Here is an 18,836-nt window from a genome sequence, read left to right on the forward strand (position 1 = left end):
GTTTTGGTTTAGTTGAAGGAGATTTTTAGGTTAATTCGTTTGTTAATTTGTTTTAGAGAGTGACACAGCACCTTCATTGAACTGTTGCCATTTGGTGGCAACGATAAATGTATTATATCTACACCCATGCTTTCCAACACAGTCGTTCTGAAGAATTTGACGGAAGGGTAGCATATACATATGTATATGTATATGACACCTGGGAATCCTTTTAAATGTTTTTTTTTGTTTTGTTTTTAACCACTTGTTCCTTTAAGACCAGTCTTGACTTGAGACACCTGTTGGTGTAAACATACACTGCAAAAACAGCTGACGATTGCTGGCGCGTCAACATGAGCCTGGGACAACTGTAATTGAATTACACAAAAGCAATTCAGAAATAGATAAGCTATTATGTACGACACTTGGGCAACGCAGTGAATCGTCAGGTTGTTAGGATTTTTTTTCTTCAGCCCTTTGCTGTCCTCTGCAGGCCAAATGTGGACGTTCGACAAACGTGTTCGGGGTGCAAATGTTTTGTTTCATCACAATAATGCATATTTCTGCAGCTTCTTCCGACATTCCAAACACATATATGTTATATTTAAGAAATACTCTCATTTGTCCATACTTATGAGTGCGTATTTGTCTCTATGTGCCCTGACAAATGCTACATGGATGTACGGATGGATCCATTTATTGTGTAACTTGTAGTCAAATCAGGTTTTGTGGTTCGTGGTGTAAATAAATAATGCACTCAAGAATTCTGTGACTGAATGCGACATATGATCCTGTTGGCACAACCACCACAAGCCATTCTTTGCAACCAAGCAACAGTGATAGAGTTGCCTGCAGGGTACCATTATTTGGGACAAATGGCTGACAAGATATGCTGAAGACTTCAGCGAATATAAAATTACAATAAACTGTACATGGCTGTGAACGATATTGGCGGGTAAGAACACTATTCCAAGAAGCATACTCAGCAATGTATGACATTTCAACAACCAATTAGACTATATTGCAATCTGTTTCGGTCATTTTCTTGATAAGGGTGCATTATTCTTATTATCATTATTATTAATAACGATAATAATAAATAATATGTTATCTGACGGCAGGTTAGCGTGTCGACCTCCTAGTGCAGAGATGCCGGGTTCGATTCCAGCTCCGGCCTTCCTGTGTGGAGTTTGCATGTTCTCCCCATGCCTGCGTGGCTTTTCTCCGGGTACTCCAGTTTCCTCCCATATTCCAAAAACATGCAATGACAGCTGTCTCTGTGTGCCCTGTGATTGGCTGGCAACCGGTTCAGGGTGTTCCCCCGCCAGCTGCCCGTAGACAGCTGGGATAGGCTCCAGCACCGCCCCCCCTCCCCCCTCCCGCGACCCTTGTGAGGATTGAACGGATTGGAAACCCCCCAAGCAATGTAAACAATAATAGTTTAGTTTAGCTTTAAATCGTGCTTTTTAAAGGACCAAAGGTCGCTTAATATGTGTCTATTATGACAATACAAATAGTTATGAATTGTTTTCACTGTTATTAATTCTTTTTTGCCGGGTCTATATCTATCTATCTATCTATCTATCTATCTATCTATCTATCTATCTATCTATCTATCTATCTAACAGCACAGTTTTCAGCAAAAAAATCCCAAAATTCAAAGTAAAAGAATAGAATTTTGTGTAAAAATGAATACAGTTGTTTCATAATTATTTTTTTAGACATTTTATAACTGCGTTTCTGCAGATACGCGTTCATTTGACGTCACTGCAGGCCCCATTAACCACACCCATCCTCATGTTGCAGCAAAACACTCAAAGCCCACCCCCATTTATTTTCCCACAATGCACCTGCAACCAACCAATGAAGATGTCATGTGCTCACGGCCACTTCTGTCAAAATCAGACTTTCTGACCATCGTAATCAAGGTGTAATTTTAAAAATTATGTTAAATTCATGAAAAATAAATACAAATATAAAATCCAAATCACGTTCGATCATCAGCCACGAAATCACTCCACATTTTATTTTTACTTTCGTCGAACAATATTCTATTGGAAATACATGTTTAAATGTTGCCCTTTCACACCGTTTTAGTGCTGATTTGTGATCACTTGTAAAAGTAATGTGGAATCTTGTCCCTCCCGCGTAACCAAAGAGCCAATCGTTTACGAACCGCCCACAGGAGATGACAACAACAAAACAGAGCGAGCAAGGCTGCTAGCGTAGTTAGCTCCCAGCTATAAACAGATAAAGCCTATGCCTGTTTGTTACACCATCCTGGGTTGGACATTAGAAACACCAGACCTCTATTTAAAACGGCAATGCTGTTTACTACCAATGACTTTCCTACACCATGACTGTTTTTAACCCGAGGCTAGCCGCGTCTTCGAGCTAGTGTTGCTAGGTTAGCTCTATGTTTGCCAAAGTAACCTGGCTTAGCTAGCTAGCTCGTTTGCTAGCTTGTTAGCTAGCCCACTCGCCTTAGGTAAAGGTGGAGACCAACAACGGAAGATGCGGGTGAAGTAAGGTAAGACATGACATATTGGGGCATTTATTTCATTGTGTAATGTGATAAGTATACTAATGCGCACATACGATTGGTAGTAACCGCTTGTTTCGTTGTGAAAGGTCAGTTCCATTTTCATCGACTAGTGCTGTGTTTGGCTAATGGCCACTTAGCGCAGTTAGCATGGTAACATTACAGACTGGCTAACAGATGCCATTCGTTTCAGTTACGGAAACGAACAGTAGTGATATCAAGGAGAATTTAGATATATTTAAAGCCAGGCTATTGCCAGACACGAGCACAAAGAAAAAAAATACATGACAATCCATTGTCCCTTGTGTGACCCTTCTAACTGAAGGGCCTCGAGATTAATGGCTGTTCATTTGTTTGTAGTGCTATGTCTTAACATTTGAATGTGTTACCAATGTCGCCATTGTAGGAGCAGGGAAATATTTAACTTTAACCCCTGGTCGGAGTTGACTTTTCTTTGGAAAAAATGACATTATTTTGATAGACATGCGTTATTCCAGGCAACATTATTACTTGGGGTGCAAATGTGACTTCTACTGGCGTTTAAACTTTAAGATAAGAAATCCTTTGTTAGTCTCGCAAAGGAGAAATTCCCAATTCACAGCAGCAAAAATATGAAGGAAAAAGTAGAAGAACAAAATATAGGAGCTGCTGGAAAGGCAGCCACTCTCGCGGCGCCATCTTGAAGTCAAAATAACACAACACAGAAGACACAGACAATCGTGCAATCTTAGTCACTTTTCCTGCATACACTTTGTTGTTTGAAGCAGTTATAGATGAAAGAGGAGAGGATCAAAGTGTCCTTTCACCAGTGGATCAGAGACGTCATGCTGAAAATATGCACACGTCTGCTACAAGCTAAGTTTTGAAAGCAAACACGAAGCTGTAGCGTCCATTGACAAAAAGAGATTGGCTCACATCTCCTGTCCCACGTAATCCGCTTCAACTCCAAGCCGCGACTACCAGTTCCACATCTGCATTGGCGCTCTGCCCTGACGCTCCTTTCTTCTCATCGTCGGCTCCTCAAGCCTTGCATCCATCCAGCCACAGACCGTCCAACAGCACCGATCTCTCCGCCGAACAAAGCGGGGCTGTGTAAAATGCTGCCCATGACAGGCGCAAAAAAAAACACAAGCACCCCAGAGCTGTCCAGCAATAACAGTCAAATGGCACCGACATTCCTCCCAATCAAAAACAGTGCTGGTATACCCATGCTGCCGAGAAGGCGCAAGCACCGAGTCTCCTCCTTGATGAATGTCTGAATTATCTCACATAAAAGACGTCTTTGGTGTTTTTGTAGCACAATTATACAGACTGCTTTTCCAGTTGCTTTTATGACTTTTCTAAAAAGAAGAGATCAGTGCCAGGATGTTGATTTTCGTATATGCAGTTGTCATGTTAGTAACGTTTTTTAATGGGGTGCCCTGAAAGGCACTGAGAACATGCGAGATTATGGTTAAAATAGGACAAAAATATGTTTTCTCAGAGGTGTCTTGAATAATACATCCTCTTCATAGTTCTTAATCTCAATGAAAGCGTTTAGCAACATAGTTACATTCGGAGTTATTCCCTTTGATCATGAAAAAAATAACTTTAAACTGACATGGCTGGGAGGGTTTGATTCATTTGGTATGCTTGCTTTTTGCAGGGTGGCCTTCGAAGACTAAATGAACAAGTGCGGAGACCAGCGGAGGATTCAACATGAAGTTGTATGTGTTCCAGGTTAATAATGGCAGCACACTGACATTTGACACAGATCTTGCTGTCCAAACGTAAGAGAAACGGCCATTCATCGCCTCAATGCGCTAGTCTACCTGCCATTTTGACATTGGTCTAACTTTTCTTCCCTTTCCTTTCTCAGTGTACTGGAACTTAAACATGCCATCCAGGCGAAGTATAAGATTGCACTTCAACATCAAGTCCTTGTTGTCAATGGAGGTGAATGCATGGATGCTGAGAGGCGTGTCTGCAGCTACAGTGCGGGCACTGTAAGTGTATAACAATTTTATTTTCACACCAGCTGTTAAGACAATGCTAGTTTGATCCAGCCTGCTGTGGAATTCTAAAAACCTCAAAGGAGCTATTACAAAAAAGGCCAAACACATTTATACCAACATGGTGTTAGTACCTGATAATGCACGTTTCTCAGAATGTTGCTTTATATTTTGCCATACATTTAATATGGTCGTTGAAGGGCTGAAATAATTTGTGATCTCCCATCGGGTGCTTTTGTCGGGGGTAGTGGAGCAGGTAACTTTTGGCAACGAAGATGGAGCTTCACTTTGTGCTATTACCCTCGTTTCTCTCTGCAGACCCGTGGTGCATTTGATATTCATATTTTAAGACTAGTGCTGATCGGAAGAGCTGAAGGTCGTGAGACTAACCCTTCCTCTCATTCGTAACCATCTTATTTTTGCACTCTGTGCCGTCTTGTTAGATGTCCAAACACATGATTAGCAATTAACCAACTTCAAGCTAGTAAAAACTTAGTAAAGTTGACAAATTGGTTGAACTCCGAATATTTGTAATTTTAAAATATGCGCTGGCTAAACCACAATGGTGCAATTTAACAAAAGTAGAACAAACAGAAACAAAAATTGTCGTCGAAAATAATTGATATTGAGTTCATCGACTTCAATAGAAAATAATTGATATTGAGTTCACCCACTCTCAAATCAGATTGTCACCATCAAAAAACCTTGATCGGCACAGACAATTTTAAGTGATATTGTCAATGCCAGTGTGTAAAATAACCACTCTGTAATTGATTAAAATAAAGTAAAACTACTTAATGTTTGATTATTTATGATGGACAGTTAACCACCATATAATAAAACGTTAAAAAAAAAAAAAAAAAAACAATTGCTCTAACCATTAACTTTGACGTACCTACAGAGGCGTGCACAGGGCTGAGAGCTGACTCTTCACATCAAGACTAAACATAACGCAAACACATCTTCCTTGGCCACTGATGGTACCTCGTCTCTGTTGGCGTCACAAAATGAAGAAGAAAAAGCAAAAACATAAAAATAAATCAAATTAAAAATCCTTAAAGAGCCATTTAATGAGGTCTCTGTCTCGTAAAGTCATACATGGTTGTGGGTAGACTTTTACAGTTTTGTCCCACTGCAGAGGTGTATTTTTCCCCCAAATAGTTTTGAAATGGATTCAGTTTGGAATTGTAAAAAGTCGTGTGCAATTCCACCTATTAGAAAGCCTGAAATCAGTCCATCTTTGCCCTAATGTTTTCACATTGCAAGAAGAGAATTCACGACCCACTTTCAGAGTACCTCGTGTTCATCAGAATTCACACGGTCTCATACATTATGTTGATTCACAATTTGTCGCTATTTGCCTCCAGGAAACAAACCCCATATTCCTTTTCAACAAGGAGATGATCTTGTCCGACCGGGATCCAACCATTCCCAAAACCACCTTCTCCATTGAGAGCGAGATTCAGGTGAAGGTGGAAGAGTCGCTACTGATGCCAGCCGTCTTTCACACCGTTGCCTCTCGAACACAACTTGCTCTGGTAATTGACTGTCAAACGCTTCTTGAACAATGCTAGCGAGACATTATTGTTGTTGTTTTGTTTGGTCCCCCCCTCTTCAACACATCTCAACACTTTGTTGTCTTGCAAATAGCATGCGCACATTGTTTTTTTCCCCAGTGTGGGACAAATAAAGGTTATCTTATCTTTGTTCACAACAGTACTTGAGATCTCAACTTGTGCCAAATTGGGCATTTCTTGTTAATTCACCAAAGGATTTGAATAGATTTTGATCAAATTGAACATGTAGCTTCATCCTCACCAAACGCTGAATCATTAATACATCATTTTAGTCAAAGTCCGGGTCCTGATCCTAATTTACATTTAGAAGTCAAAAAGGTATCAAGTGGCTAGCATGAATAATGTAGAAGTAGAGATACAGATGGGAATAAAAAAGCGAAACATACACCACCTGTGTCAAGCATGGAAATAAGATAATCTGTAGTCTTCTTTGACCAGAATGAGGGCACTGCAATCATCGATGTTGCCATCACAGCGTGCTTGACGTCACTCACTACAGGCTGCGTTTGCAAGTAAACAAGCAACTGCAGTCCTCCAACAGCCAATAGTCTGTCGATTTGTGAAAAACAGACATACAGAAAGATTGGTTCAATTCTCTTGAGCATTTTAGGAGAAGTGAACCAATCTCTTTTTTTCATCAATGGACGCTGCAGCTTCTTGTTTACTTTCAAACTTAGCTTGTAGCCGACGTGTGCACATTTTGAGCATGACGTCGCTGATCCACTGGTGAAAGGACACTTTGCTTCTCTCGTCTTCCATCGAGAACTGCTTCAAACAACAAAGAGGGAAAAGTGATTAAGATTGCACGACTGTCTGTGTTTATGTTAACTGTTTTGTAAAGTGCTTTGTTACAGCTGCAGCTGTTGTGAAAGCGCAATCTAAATTAGGATGTATTGTATTAGCGGCAAAACGCAAAACCTTATTATTGTAACCCGACGCCTCTGTTAAACAACTTAATTCGATGGTACCTGTACTTGAATATTTACAAAAGTGGGACTGTGCCATGAGATACGTTGTGGGCTACTCCAACCATGCATTTTGGTTTTCAAATAATAAATATGCTGCAGCTTTGACCTGTCATTTGACTGATATAATGTGTTCTGCTTGCCGCGCAGGAAATGTTTGAAGTTGCCAACAAGCTTAGTTCGTTCTGTGAACGTTTGGTTCATGACGAACACCTCCAGCACCAAGGCTGGGCCGCCATCATGGCCAACCTGGATGACTGCACGCTGTCCTATCAGAAGCTACTAGTAAAATTTGACACTGCATACTCAACGTACCAGCACGATTTGGAGGAAATTAAGTTTAAGCTCACAAAGTAAGTGTCGCTCAAATCAAACGCAGTATTTTTGCAGTACTGTGTATGTTATGGGAATTCTGTTTTGCATTTGTTAGCACCACATTTAGCAGGCTTTTAGTTAAACCGCTGCATAACAAACCTAAAACGAGGCACTCTTTGATGTGGTGTAACGCAATGCATGGGCAAACTTTACTTAGCTGTATTTATGTTTACTGTCATACAAGTGTAAAAAGAAGTTAACTGCACTACCTTAAAACAACTTTGATGCATGGGGGTGGTAACGACGTGTGTCTGGTAGATTACACTCTTCACATTAAGAACAAACACAACTGACTTTGTGGTGTACACTCAGTTCTTCAGTATTGATGTATACAAACAGGTGAAGCTCCATGAAATAGAATACCTTCATGCATGTACCAGTTTCATTTAAAAAGTGAAACAAATGTATAGCTTCACTACAAATGAAGATTACTTCATTTTACAATTTTGACGATTTCATCTTTAACCTACCGAAAGCCAAAAGTTCATCATCTCAAGACATCAGACAACTGAGATTATGTAGGCACTGGACATCTGACAAGTATTCTCCCATGTGTTTAATGGTTCTGTAAATATGAGTGTGAGTTTTACTCTGAACAGAAATGAACTGGTGAAATAAATGAAATCCTATATTGTTTCTATAGCATATTGTACTCAGCAAGGACAGAGAGATGTGTCTGTGCTCTTTCGTTTAGTCTTTGCCGTCATTGGTAAACTTCTGTGCCTTAATTGTCAACAGGCTGGGGACAGCAGTCTCTGTGATGGCTAGGATACCTCTGCTGGAATGTTTGACAAGACAAAGTCATCGAGAGCACATGAAGAAGTCTGCCTCCACCCCAGAGAAAGATTCCGATGAGACGGAAGAAGAAAAATCCAGTGACTCAGTGCTATGTGCCCCAGATGCACAGCGGGGCCACAAGGTACCAGGATCTACTGAGATGGCCAAGAGCGAAGGTACTGGTGAGCGAGACATGAGTCAGATGATGGACAACGTGGAGCTCAGAGCCGCGCTGCAGGATGAACACATCCCCAAACCCGGAAACCTGCCCCAATTCAATGTCACGCTTTTGGACTGGATCAATGTGCAAGATCGGCCTAATGACGTGGAGTCTGTTGTTAGGAAATGCTTTGATTCCATCAACAGGGTGAGCCACTGATTATTCTTTTTGAAAAAGTCATTATAAATCTGTGATGGCTAAAAAAAAATACATCTATCCTGTAATTCTTGTTTTGACAGCTTGACCCGCGGATCATCCAACCTTTCCTCGCAGACTGTCGCGACACCATCGCCAAGTTGGATAATCAAAATATGAAAGCCATCAAGGGGCTGGAGGACCGGTTGTACGCTCTCGACCAGATGATTGCGAGCTGCAAGAAGCTGGTCAATGAACAAAAAGAACTTGCTCAGGTGTGTAAAGTGGATAAATACCGAAAATCGACTGCCAAACAGCACAACGGTTGATCTGTTCATCTTTCCAAGTCAAACAACTAAACGTTGCCGCTAGAAGGGTATTAGTCAAACCGCTCCAGTACTTTGTCAGATAGTGTATCATATTTATTGACGTTTGTATGCATTGTCTTCCAGGGATTTTTAGCCAATCAGAAGCGGGCTGAAAACCTGAAGGACACATCTGTTCTGCCAGACTTGTGTCTAAGTCACACCAACCAGCTGATGATCATGTTGAACAACCACAGGAAGCTGCTGGACATCAAAAAGAAGTGCACCACTGCCAAACAGGAGCTTGCAAACAACCTTCAAGTCCGACTCAAGTAATTTCCCTCATGCTTTCTCTTAGATTCCGCGTTGCGGGTGGCTGCTTCCTGCTCATTTTCTCAACCTGTCATCTGAATCTTTGCAACAGATGGTGCTGCTACGTGATGCTCCACGCAGACCAGGATGGTGAGAAACTTCAAGCTTTGTTCCGACTCCTCACTGAGCTCCTGGAGAGGGTGCGCGTGGTCGAAGCCCTGAGTACAGTGCCCCAGATGTACTGCTTGGCGGTGGTGGAAGTTGTCCGGAGGAGAATGTTTATGCGACACTACAGAGAGGTCCGTAGTCTTGCCTACTGCATTATTTCTGTGTGTTGGGTGTGATTACACAAACTGGGAATAGTATTTCTTTTCCTAGTGGGCCTACGCACTTGTTAAAGATGGCAAGCAACTGTACGAAGCAGAGAAGTTCAAAAGGGAGAACTTTGGGAAACTCTTCAGTAAGGGCAAGCAAATCGGTTGTCAGATTACTTGTTGACAGCACACGAGATCATCCCTTGAACTGTTTTTTCAGGAAAGTCCTTCCTCAGAAATCGTTTGTTTCGAGGGCTTGACGCATGGCCTCCGACCTCATTTTGTGTAAGGCGTTATGTTTCTTGAATAATTGCATTTTACCCTGATATTATGAATCATTTTCATTCACTCTGCTTCTCAATTGTTTGCAGACAAGCAAACCACGAAGATTTGACGATGAACTTCCAGACATCTCCGTCAATGACTTGGAGTACTTGAAATCGTGCTGTCCTGTGGAGGTGCAGCCTTTCCTCATGTAAGCCTTTACCGGAGACGTGTGGATGAAAATGCAATTGCAAAAATTGTACTCAATTCTGAAATCCATAAAATTCATTCTTTGTCTCGGTAGGGTCCCGACGATGTGCGACTTTGATCCCTTGAATCAGCACGTGCAGAAGCTCACTCGTCTGGTTCAAGCTACACAGAGTTTGGACGATATGTCTGAAACTATTACTAACCTGCTGAGTGAACAGAGGGTAATCTTTCAGATTTGGTCTACTGGACATTATTCAACATGGAAAGTTGTCTAACCATAACGAGAACGATAAATGAAATGCATCACATTGGCAGATTTATTTGGACACTTGTAGGAAGTGAATATATGGCGCTTCAGCTCTTTCTGGGAAAACAGTCTGCGGGATGTCTTATGTTTTTTGTCCATTCGTCCATCGACACGAGGGCTGGGCAAAATATGGTCCATTAGTCACTTACGGTCCAATATGTTTCTTGTGCTGCGTTCGAGAAAGGTGGGAAGTCGGATTTATCCCACTCAGATTGTCCCAGTTCCGACCTCAAATCGTTCGAGGCGAATGGAAACAACAAAGATGGCCGATGCCGAGTAGTTGTTTGTTGTTCATCACAACACATCTGGACCTCCAGCAAAAATTAATCATAGTTTCCTTTATTTATACAAATAAAGGGATAACTTCTCTTTGAAGCATTTCACCAAATAACATAAAGTTGGGAGATAATGGCATAGCTTCATGGAGTCATTACAAAGCCCTCCTGCATTGTAATCTGCCTCCAGATTGGTTAAAGTAGCGTAGACCAATTTGAATACATGTCCTCCGTGCCATGCCATGCCAAGGTCAGAGGAACCGTGAAGTATGCGCCAGTCACAATTAATAATTTAGGTTTCCAACCTCATATGTTGTTCATTAAAATTTAATTTATTTCCCAAAAATGTCATCATTATTTGTCAGAAAATGTTTAAACTTTTATTTCTTCAATGGATGTTTGGCTCTTCACACTCCTGTTGTGTTCATTTCTTAAAAATGTTCATGGGGCAGTATAACCTGCTCCAATGTTTAATCATTAAAAAAAAATAATATTAAAAACAAAAATGAAAAACACAGGCAGCAGACGAAGCATAATCCTTTTTTCTTCCCTTTATTTTCTAAATGGGTCAATTTCACCCACAATGTAACAGGAGGTTTAAAATAATATCAAATAAATAAGTAATAAATACAACAATAATAATATTACTGTGTGTTTATTTTTCTCGCAAAGTTTTGAACTTTGAGCGTGTTTAAACAAAAGAGAAAATGTTAATGGTGAGATGCTTTGCGGATTTCACCTATCGCAGGTTCCCTTCGACAAATGAAGGGACCACTGTACCTTATCAAAAGATATAACTTTCAGATATTTTTGAAGTAACTCAATTAATCCCGATGTAAATAACCAGATTTGTCTTCACTGTTTTGTCTTTCAAGGTGTCTTTTAGCCAGAGCATGCACAGGTCAACCGCATTAACGCCTCAGTCCGCAGAAAGCCCACCTGGGCTGGCCGCGGCCTCCAAAGCTCCCGCCTCCCTCAGCCTTCAAGGAGCCAGCTCTCATCCACTCAACATTCCCGCCCCTTTAGAGGACCTTTCTCCAGACAGCATCGACGCACAGACATTTGACTTCGAAACCATCAGCCATCCCAACATGGAAGGCGTCTTGCAACCCGGGTCCCTCGACCTGGATTCACTGGCAGAGAGCCCCGAGTCCGACTTTATGTCCGCCGTCAACGAATTTGTGATTGAGGAGAACCTGACTTCCCCGAACCCCATCAGTGACCCGACCAGCCCCGAAATGATGGTGGAGTCTTTGTATTCTTCTGTCATCAACGCCATTGACAACAAGCGCATGCAGGACACCACGATCCTGGAGAGGGAGAACTCGAGAATCGCTGTGCTCCACCAAGCTATTTACAACTATCGACTAGCGGCTGAGGAGTCCCACTCCAACCTGAGATGTGTGAAGGACGACTTGTGTCGCCTGCGAAGTCAGGTCTCGAAAGAGCAAAACGACTTTGGCTTTGCCCTGAGGAGTGTGAGCTCAGAGGTTCGCGACATGGTGGACAACATCTGCCGGGCGCTTGAACTGGAGCTGAAAGAGCAGCATCAGAGCGAAATTGTGACCCTTCGGCAAGCATATGAGAAGCAGGTCCGCTCGCTCACCGAGGACAACCAAGTCAACCAGAATATCGTGCGAGATGTGCAGCGTGCCATGCTGGAGCTGGAGGGACTGATGGAGCGCAAAGAAAAAGAACTCACCCAGCTGGAGGGCGACAAGGCGCTTTGGCTCGAAACGGAGAGCAACCTGAAAGAGAAACTCAAGAAGTCTGAGCAGCTGGTGAGCGTTGGAGAAACAGAGCTCCAGAACGTCTTGGCTAGCAGAGACTCTCTGAAAAGTCAGCTGGAGAATCTGCATTTTGAGATCGAACGTGGCCAGCAGAAGATTAGGCAGGAACTGGAGGCTGAGGCGCAGGCGCATTTGAAGGAGCTTGAGGACCGACTGAAGGTGGAACATAGAGCAGAACTGGGCCACCTCTCCAAAGACCATCAGAAGGCTTTGGAACACATTGCTGCTGAAAACATGACTAAGCTAAAGGATGCAATAGAACACCATAACAGTGCTGTACAAGAGAAGGACCTCCAAATAAAAGAGCTTGAGGCTCGCTATGCTGAGCTTTCAGAACTGCGTTGCAAGGTGGAAATGGAGTTGGCCCTAAAAGAAACAGAAGTAGAGGAGGCAAGGGTCCTCCTAGAGGAGACCAAGATGCAGCAGGCCGAGGCAGTGAGCTCCCAGGTAGCAGCCGAGACGCAAGTACTCACCGAAGAGCTCGCAAAGACCAAACAAGAACTTCAGGTGAAAAATGAGGAGTACGAGATGGACCGAGCCGAGCTGAAGAGCCTCTTGAAGATTGAGAAGGACCACTGCATCTCGGAGCTGGTCGACAGACATGAGAAGGAAATGGCCCTGTTGCGAAGCGAAATATCATCCCTGCAGCAGCAGGCCCAGGAGACTGACAGGAGCCACGCAGAGCAACTGAAGAACCTCAAACAAGAGTTGGACCAGCAGGTGTCTGCTGCCAATGAAAAAAAGGAGCTGCAGTTTAGGAATTTCCAGGAACTGGAGCTCGAGTTGAAAACTCTGATCAGTAATTTGCAGGCCGAAAACCAGCTTTTATGTAAAAGACTAGAGGAGGAAGCCTCAGACGAAACGTTGAAAGTGTTGCAGTTGAAAAATGAGGAGACAGAAAAGAGACTGTCTGACAGGATACGACAACTTGAAGATGAGCTTCAAAACAGGCCGTCGTTATCGAGGTAAATGTTTTGACCAACTCACCACAAACTCTCGAACGTTTCAAATCTGACACTAAAGGAACTTTGTCGTCTACGCAAGTTCTTTGCCAATATAAAATTGCACGTTGTGCTTTTCAGTGACGCAGGGCTACCCCTTTGCGCCGAGAGCCGCACAGATGCACCTCTCTCTCTGGACTCAGCCCTGCAGGAGCGCCTGCAGCAGGAGAGGGCCTCCCTGCAGACCCAGCTGGAGCTCCTGGAGAGGAAGAAAAATGAGGAGATCCAGAACCTCAAGACCTCCCTGATAGCAGAACAACAGGTTATTGTTTGCCTCGTTCTGTTTATAGAACAAAGATCCATCCCTCGACCTGACGTTATACTGTCAAGTAATTTGTTATGTGGGATTTTACTTCAGTTTTTTTCTTTCAAGGCAAATCTCAAAATGGAAGTTTTTCGAAAAGGTTTGGAGATGCAACTTTTCTCCCACAAAGGACATGGAAATGTATACATGTGTGTCACAGTCGTTTGTTAATTGAACACATCTTACAACTTCAGCAGAACAATCCCAAGTTTTGGATAATATGTCAGACAAGCAATCATATTTTGGTGTGGGAATAGTATGCAAATAAAAAATGGGTTTTGGAGCACTGCATGAATTCAGATGGGGGCTGTGTAACTAAAAACAAAATCATTTACTACATCAGTGCCTTCTAATGTGCCAAGTCTTGACATAGTGAATCCGACTTAGTGCCGGCAAAGGCAATCCAAACTCCGGTGATGCAAGGATTGAACTGCCCGTATTTGGGCGTCAGATATCCCGTACTCCTCAACTCAACTCAACTGTATTTATAGAGCACTTTCAAACAGCCATCGCTGCACACAAAGTGCTGTACATGGAACAACTAACATACAACAGTAAAGCAACAAATCGCTAACAAAGACGGTAGAAAGCACCAAACAGCAAAACCAAGAACAAATCTGAATCATGCTGAGTCAAATGCCGAAGAATACAAGTGAGTTTTGAGTCGGGTTTTAAAGATGGGCAGCGAGGCGGCTGGCACACACCCTCCACAAGATACCCCAGGGTACACGGTCGAACGCCTTTTCCAAGAAGACGAGGGCCTGGCTCAATAGTAGAGCCGTCGTCTCCCAACCCAGAGGTTGGGGGTTCAATCCCTGGCCATTGCAACCTTGTTGAAGTGTCATTGAGCAAGATAATGAATTCCCAGTTCCTCCTGATGATGTGTCATCAAGAGCAACGGCCCATTTACCATTTTCCAAGTCCACAAATCACCTGCAGATGGGTTGCGCGAACTCCCACGCACCCTCGGATATCCTGCCGAGGGTGTACAGCCTTTGGTCGCTGCCCAGCTCACTCCTCACCCGACCGACCCCTTTGGGGTCAGGTGGTGAGCCCATGGGAAGCGGGGCCCAAGTTCTCCTTTCAGGCTGAGCCCGGCCGAGCCCCATGGGTGCAGGCCCGGCCACCAGACGCTCACTTTCAAGCCCCACCTCCAGGCCTTGCTCCAGTGGGAGGCCCCAGTGACCCGCATCCAGGCAGGGGAAAACTGGATCCATTTTTCTTTTTCATCATAAGGGGGTCTCTGAGCCACCACTTGGTCTGGTCCTCACATGGGACCTGTTTGCCATGGGTGACCCTGCCAGGGGCTTAAAGCCCCAGACAATTTAGCTCCTCGGCTCATTTGGACACACAAACCCCTCCACCACAATAAGTTAGGCCCCGCCTACCAAGGACGCACTTGTACGTCTAAGTCTTCTTTTTGCGTCATAGAGAGGAGGAGGGTCTGATGCAATTAGAATGAGAATAAGACGTTTGCATTGTAAATCATGTAAAAAAGCGACCAGTAGGTGGCAGTGGTGCCTCACGTGATTGAAACGCATGCTTTTACAAAAAGCTCTTTTTCTCCGTTTTTTGCCCAGGAATCGCCATTTCCACGAAATTTAGCCATTTTGTAATGCCGATTGCTGAAGAATGGAAAAAGATAAAAACAATTTTTTTTTCTGCTGAAAGAAGAGAGTCCAAACTTTATTTTGGTAGGCTCCATGTTTATATAGCATTAGAACCAAATATTCTGTGGGCCTTGCAAGATCAGTCAAAATCCAGTAAAACGCTGGGATTGAGGGCGTTGCACCAGTGAAAATGGCTGGGATTGAACGAGTTAAGTGTGGGTGTCTTTCTTTAGACAAACTTCAACACTGTTCTGACTCGTGAGAGGCTGAAGAAGGAGCAGATTATCAGTGACCTCACGGAGAAGCTGCAGAATGTCACCCAACAGCAGGAAAAGGACAAAGGTGAGTGCCTCGCATGTCCTTTCGTATTCCCGTGAAAAGCGCCAGATGACGTCCGTCTTCATTGTTGGTGCTCGTAGCTCTGATAGAGACACTCTCTGAGGACCGAGCCAGCGTGATGCAGGAGAAGAAGCACATGGAAGAGGAGCTGAACCGCTTGCGCAGCACCGCCCTGGTCTCCTCGGCCATCTTCACCACCCACGCCTCCGCGCTTGAGGTCGCCGGAGCGTGTTCATCCGAGCTCCTGGCCGACACCGACAGACTAGCCTCTGTGGCCACCTTGAGGGACGACGAGCATGTCGACTCAGCAGTGGAGGCCAGCATGGTAACAGTCCAGTAAGTATCATATTGGAATACGAACCAAACTGATTTTACGATCATTGAATGTTGCATTAAGAAGAATTACATTTGCATAGCTTCACGGCTCTCCTTTTCTTTTTTGCTTCTGCAGTGAGAACATCGTCATGTCAGAGGAAAAGCAGAGGATACTCTTACTTGAGCGGGTACTTACACACACTTTGCATTCGCAAAACTTCCACCAGAGGGTTCACTTCAATTCAGTGTGATAAACAGCACATCCGGATCTAGTTTCCCTTTATCCATGTTTCTTGCCGTTTTTCTCCATAAATAGTATTACGGAAAATTACGAGGTTCATAGGTGGTACCCCATTGAACTTGTGATGATGGAACTGCAAAAAGCTTCCCGTATCACTGAACCCAAACTGTGCTGCTCCGTGGAAAGGAGACGAAAGAGAACTGTTATTTGTGTGGTCTAATCAAGTGTCATCAATGATTTGTTTCAGACTTTGCACATGAAGGAGGAAGAGAACAAGCGCCTCAGCCAAAGACTGGTCAGTCCACCATTGCTGCTCTACTCAAACCTTCCGTTAGATGGCAGTAGCATCAAAGAGTAGAATTCTGATGAACCCACAGACAATTTGTAGCCTGGAGTGGAACTAAACGATGTGTACGATGTAGGCTGCAGACAGGCAAAAACACCAACAATCAGACAAATATACAGTTTTAGTGCCTTTTGCACAAGTGACATTGTTCTGTTTATTTATTTGCCTAATTTTATTTATTTTTAGATGTCTCAAAGCATGTCTTCTGTGTCCTCGCGGCATTCCGACAAAATCGCCATCAGAGAGTGAGTGAACACAAGTCGACACTATCACCGAACGCATGGGATTTGTGCACTCAGTTCTATAATTGTCTTAATGACTTTTCGTGTTTTCTCGCCTCAGCTTCCAGGTCGGCGATTTGGTTCTAATCATCCTGGATGAAAGGCACGACAACTACGTGCTGTTCACCGTCGGCCCGACACTCTACTTCCTGCACTCGGAATCACTTACTGCGCTGGACCTCAAACCGGGTTAGAGTGAAAGCAGTAATTACAGTTTATTTGATTTTTTTTTAATGAATGATTGTGCTAAACAAGTTCCTATGTTGTGCTGGTGTAGCCTCGGGGACATCAAGGCGGCCGTGGGTGCTCGGAAAGGTGATGGAGAAGGAGTATTGCCAGGCTAAAAAGGTATTTAGTAAGACTATAACAAGCTCTGTTTTGAAGTGAGAAATTCTCTTTTGTTCGCTGTGTTCGGAATCACTCCCTATCACTCCCTATTCACCATAGTGATTTTTTTTTGTGCCATTCAAACGTGTTCTTGCCTTGGAAAGTGGTGAGCAACGATATTCATTTGAGAATCGAAATCCCATGCTGCGTTGTGCCAATACAGAAAAATGATTTTCCATTTCCAGGGTATTCTTTCATCAGTTGGGGTGTGAAAATACCCAACGCGGATGGACATCAATAAAAATGGAAATGATTTTCCATGAAATGCAGTCAGTTTTAAAATGATACGTTTTTTGTTTGCTCATATTTACGGCAGAAGGTAAAGCATCTGAAGGTGAGTCGATACATCCGATGTAGTTATGCATCACGAATGATAGTCCACTGTGAATAAAATAATAGTCTGGACTTAAGGGAGTAGGAAAGGAGTGGATGATGTCGAACACAGCAGCCGTCTTTTTTGGAGCGTTGGACCTCACAAAAGCTTTTCCTGTGTTCTCTTAACAGGCCCAGAACAGGTTCAAGGTTCCTCTCGGAACCAAATTCTACAGAGTCAAAGCTGTTCCGTGGAACAGAAGAGTATAAAAACCAAGTCATAAAATGTAGAAATCATCTCTTCCTACCCTCACCCCAAGACATAACATTTCACTTGAAAGAACTTTGGAGGAAAAAAAGATATACAAGGAAAACTATAGGGCAGCATCATGCAATTTATAAGTTGAAAACACTCACCTGCTACCCTTTTTTTTTTCCTCAAACAAATCAATCAAACTTTATTTAAGCTCCGTTTGGTTTTGTGGACCAAATGCTATTAACATGAATAGTTAGGGTGTTGCCCTATTCAATGTGGCATTAAGCCATATGACCTGTGTGTAAAAACAGAACAAAATGTAAACAGCATTAGTTCTCATTTGTGGGAAATATCTTTGTCATTATCAAAATAATTAAATGAAGAAAAAAAAATATAGAGGCTACACTTGTTATGATTATTCATGTTTATGGAGGAATGTTCATGGCATGCATCTTGATATGTTTTCTTTGATTTGACTTATCCAAATAAGTGTCGTAGTGGGAAAATGTAGTGTTCCTCACAGCAAAGCAGTCAGGCCCTTTTGTGAATACTGACATGTATATTATTATGGCCGTGCTGAGTCGCGGGGGGGGGCAAACAAATCACCTTTGCAATCCTGAAAATGCACTTTGAAAAACAAACAAGTGTAAAAAAAAAAAAGATTTTGGGAGGGGCTGTGGGCAACGGAGCAGCCGTGGTGATTATTACGTCAATAATCACGCGCAAGCTTTCCGGCAGAAAATGTAGAAAGGAGCTCTGTGTGACGGTGTTTCATGATGAGACCACATTGTACATTGACCATCAGATCTCACGTGTAATAAGCAAATGACTGTATTGCAACAGAAGAGAGTTGTGAAACAATAAAGGATGGATCCGAAATACACTTTCACTGCCTTCCCTTTTTTGTATGCAGTGAGATCCCAATTTATTGCACTTCACATCTTCCAAATTGACTGCGCTTGGAATTTGTGATACACCCACACAACCTTTTACACACTGCATTTCACTTTGCAGATTTAGGGGATAAAGGCTGTTGTTGTTCGTTTTAATTATTATTCTCAATCTGCTGCTGCATCACTTGCTCGGCTTTTATAAAAGTAAAGTTG

General features: G+C 43.0%; 1 protein-coding gene across 2 annotated transcripts; it reads left to right on the forward strand.

The window, feature by feature from the left end:
• The first annotated feature begins 2,138 nt into the window (after positions 1-2,138).
• rb1cc1 (RB1-inducible coiled-coil 1) lies at positions 2,139-18,613 on the forward strand. Of its 2 annotated transcripts, none has more exons than XM_019879100.1 (23): positions 2,139-2,509; positions 4,167-4,290; positions 4,380-4,506; positions 5,880-6,050; positions 7,205-7,407; positions 8,168-8,573; positions 8,666-8,836; positions 9,014-9,198; positions 9,291-9,477; positions 9,557-9,638; positions 9,713-9,777; positions 9,864-9,967; positions 10,061-10,187; positions 11,424-13,303; positions 13,421-13,601; positions 15,487-15,595; positions 15,673-15,928; positions 16,044-16,095; positions 16,396-16,443; positions 16,681-16,739; positions 16,837-16,964; positions 17,053-17,123; positions 17,348-18,613. In XM_019879100.1, exons 2-23 carry the CDS (start codon positions 4,220-4,222, stop codon positions 17,372-17,374), a joined length of 4,710 nt encoding a protein of 1,569 aa, XP_019734659.1. In that variant the 5' UTR covers positions 2,139-2,509; positions 4,167-4,219; the 3' UTR covers positions 17,375-18,613. The 2 variants fall into 2 exon arrangements, with proteins under 2 accessions (XP_019734659.1, XP_019734658.1); XM_019879099.1 differs by having other exon boundaries at positions 2,140-2,509; positions 17,667-18,613.
• Positions 18,614-18,836: the final 223 nt, after the last annotated feature.

Source organism: Hippocampus comes, unplaced genomic scaffold (assembly GCF_001891065.2).
Source record: "Hippocampus comes isolate QL1 unplaced genomic scaffold, H_comes_QL1_v1.1 scaffold85, whole genome shotgun sequence".
Lineage (NCBI taxonomy): Eukaryota > Metazoa > Chordata > Actinopteri > Syngnathiformes > Syngnathidae > Hippocampus > Hippocampus comes.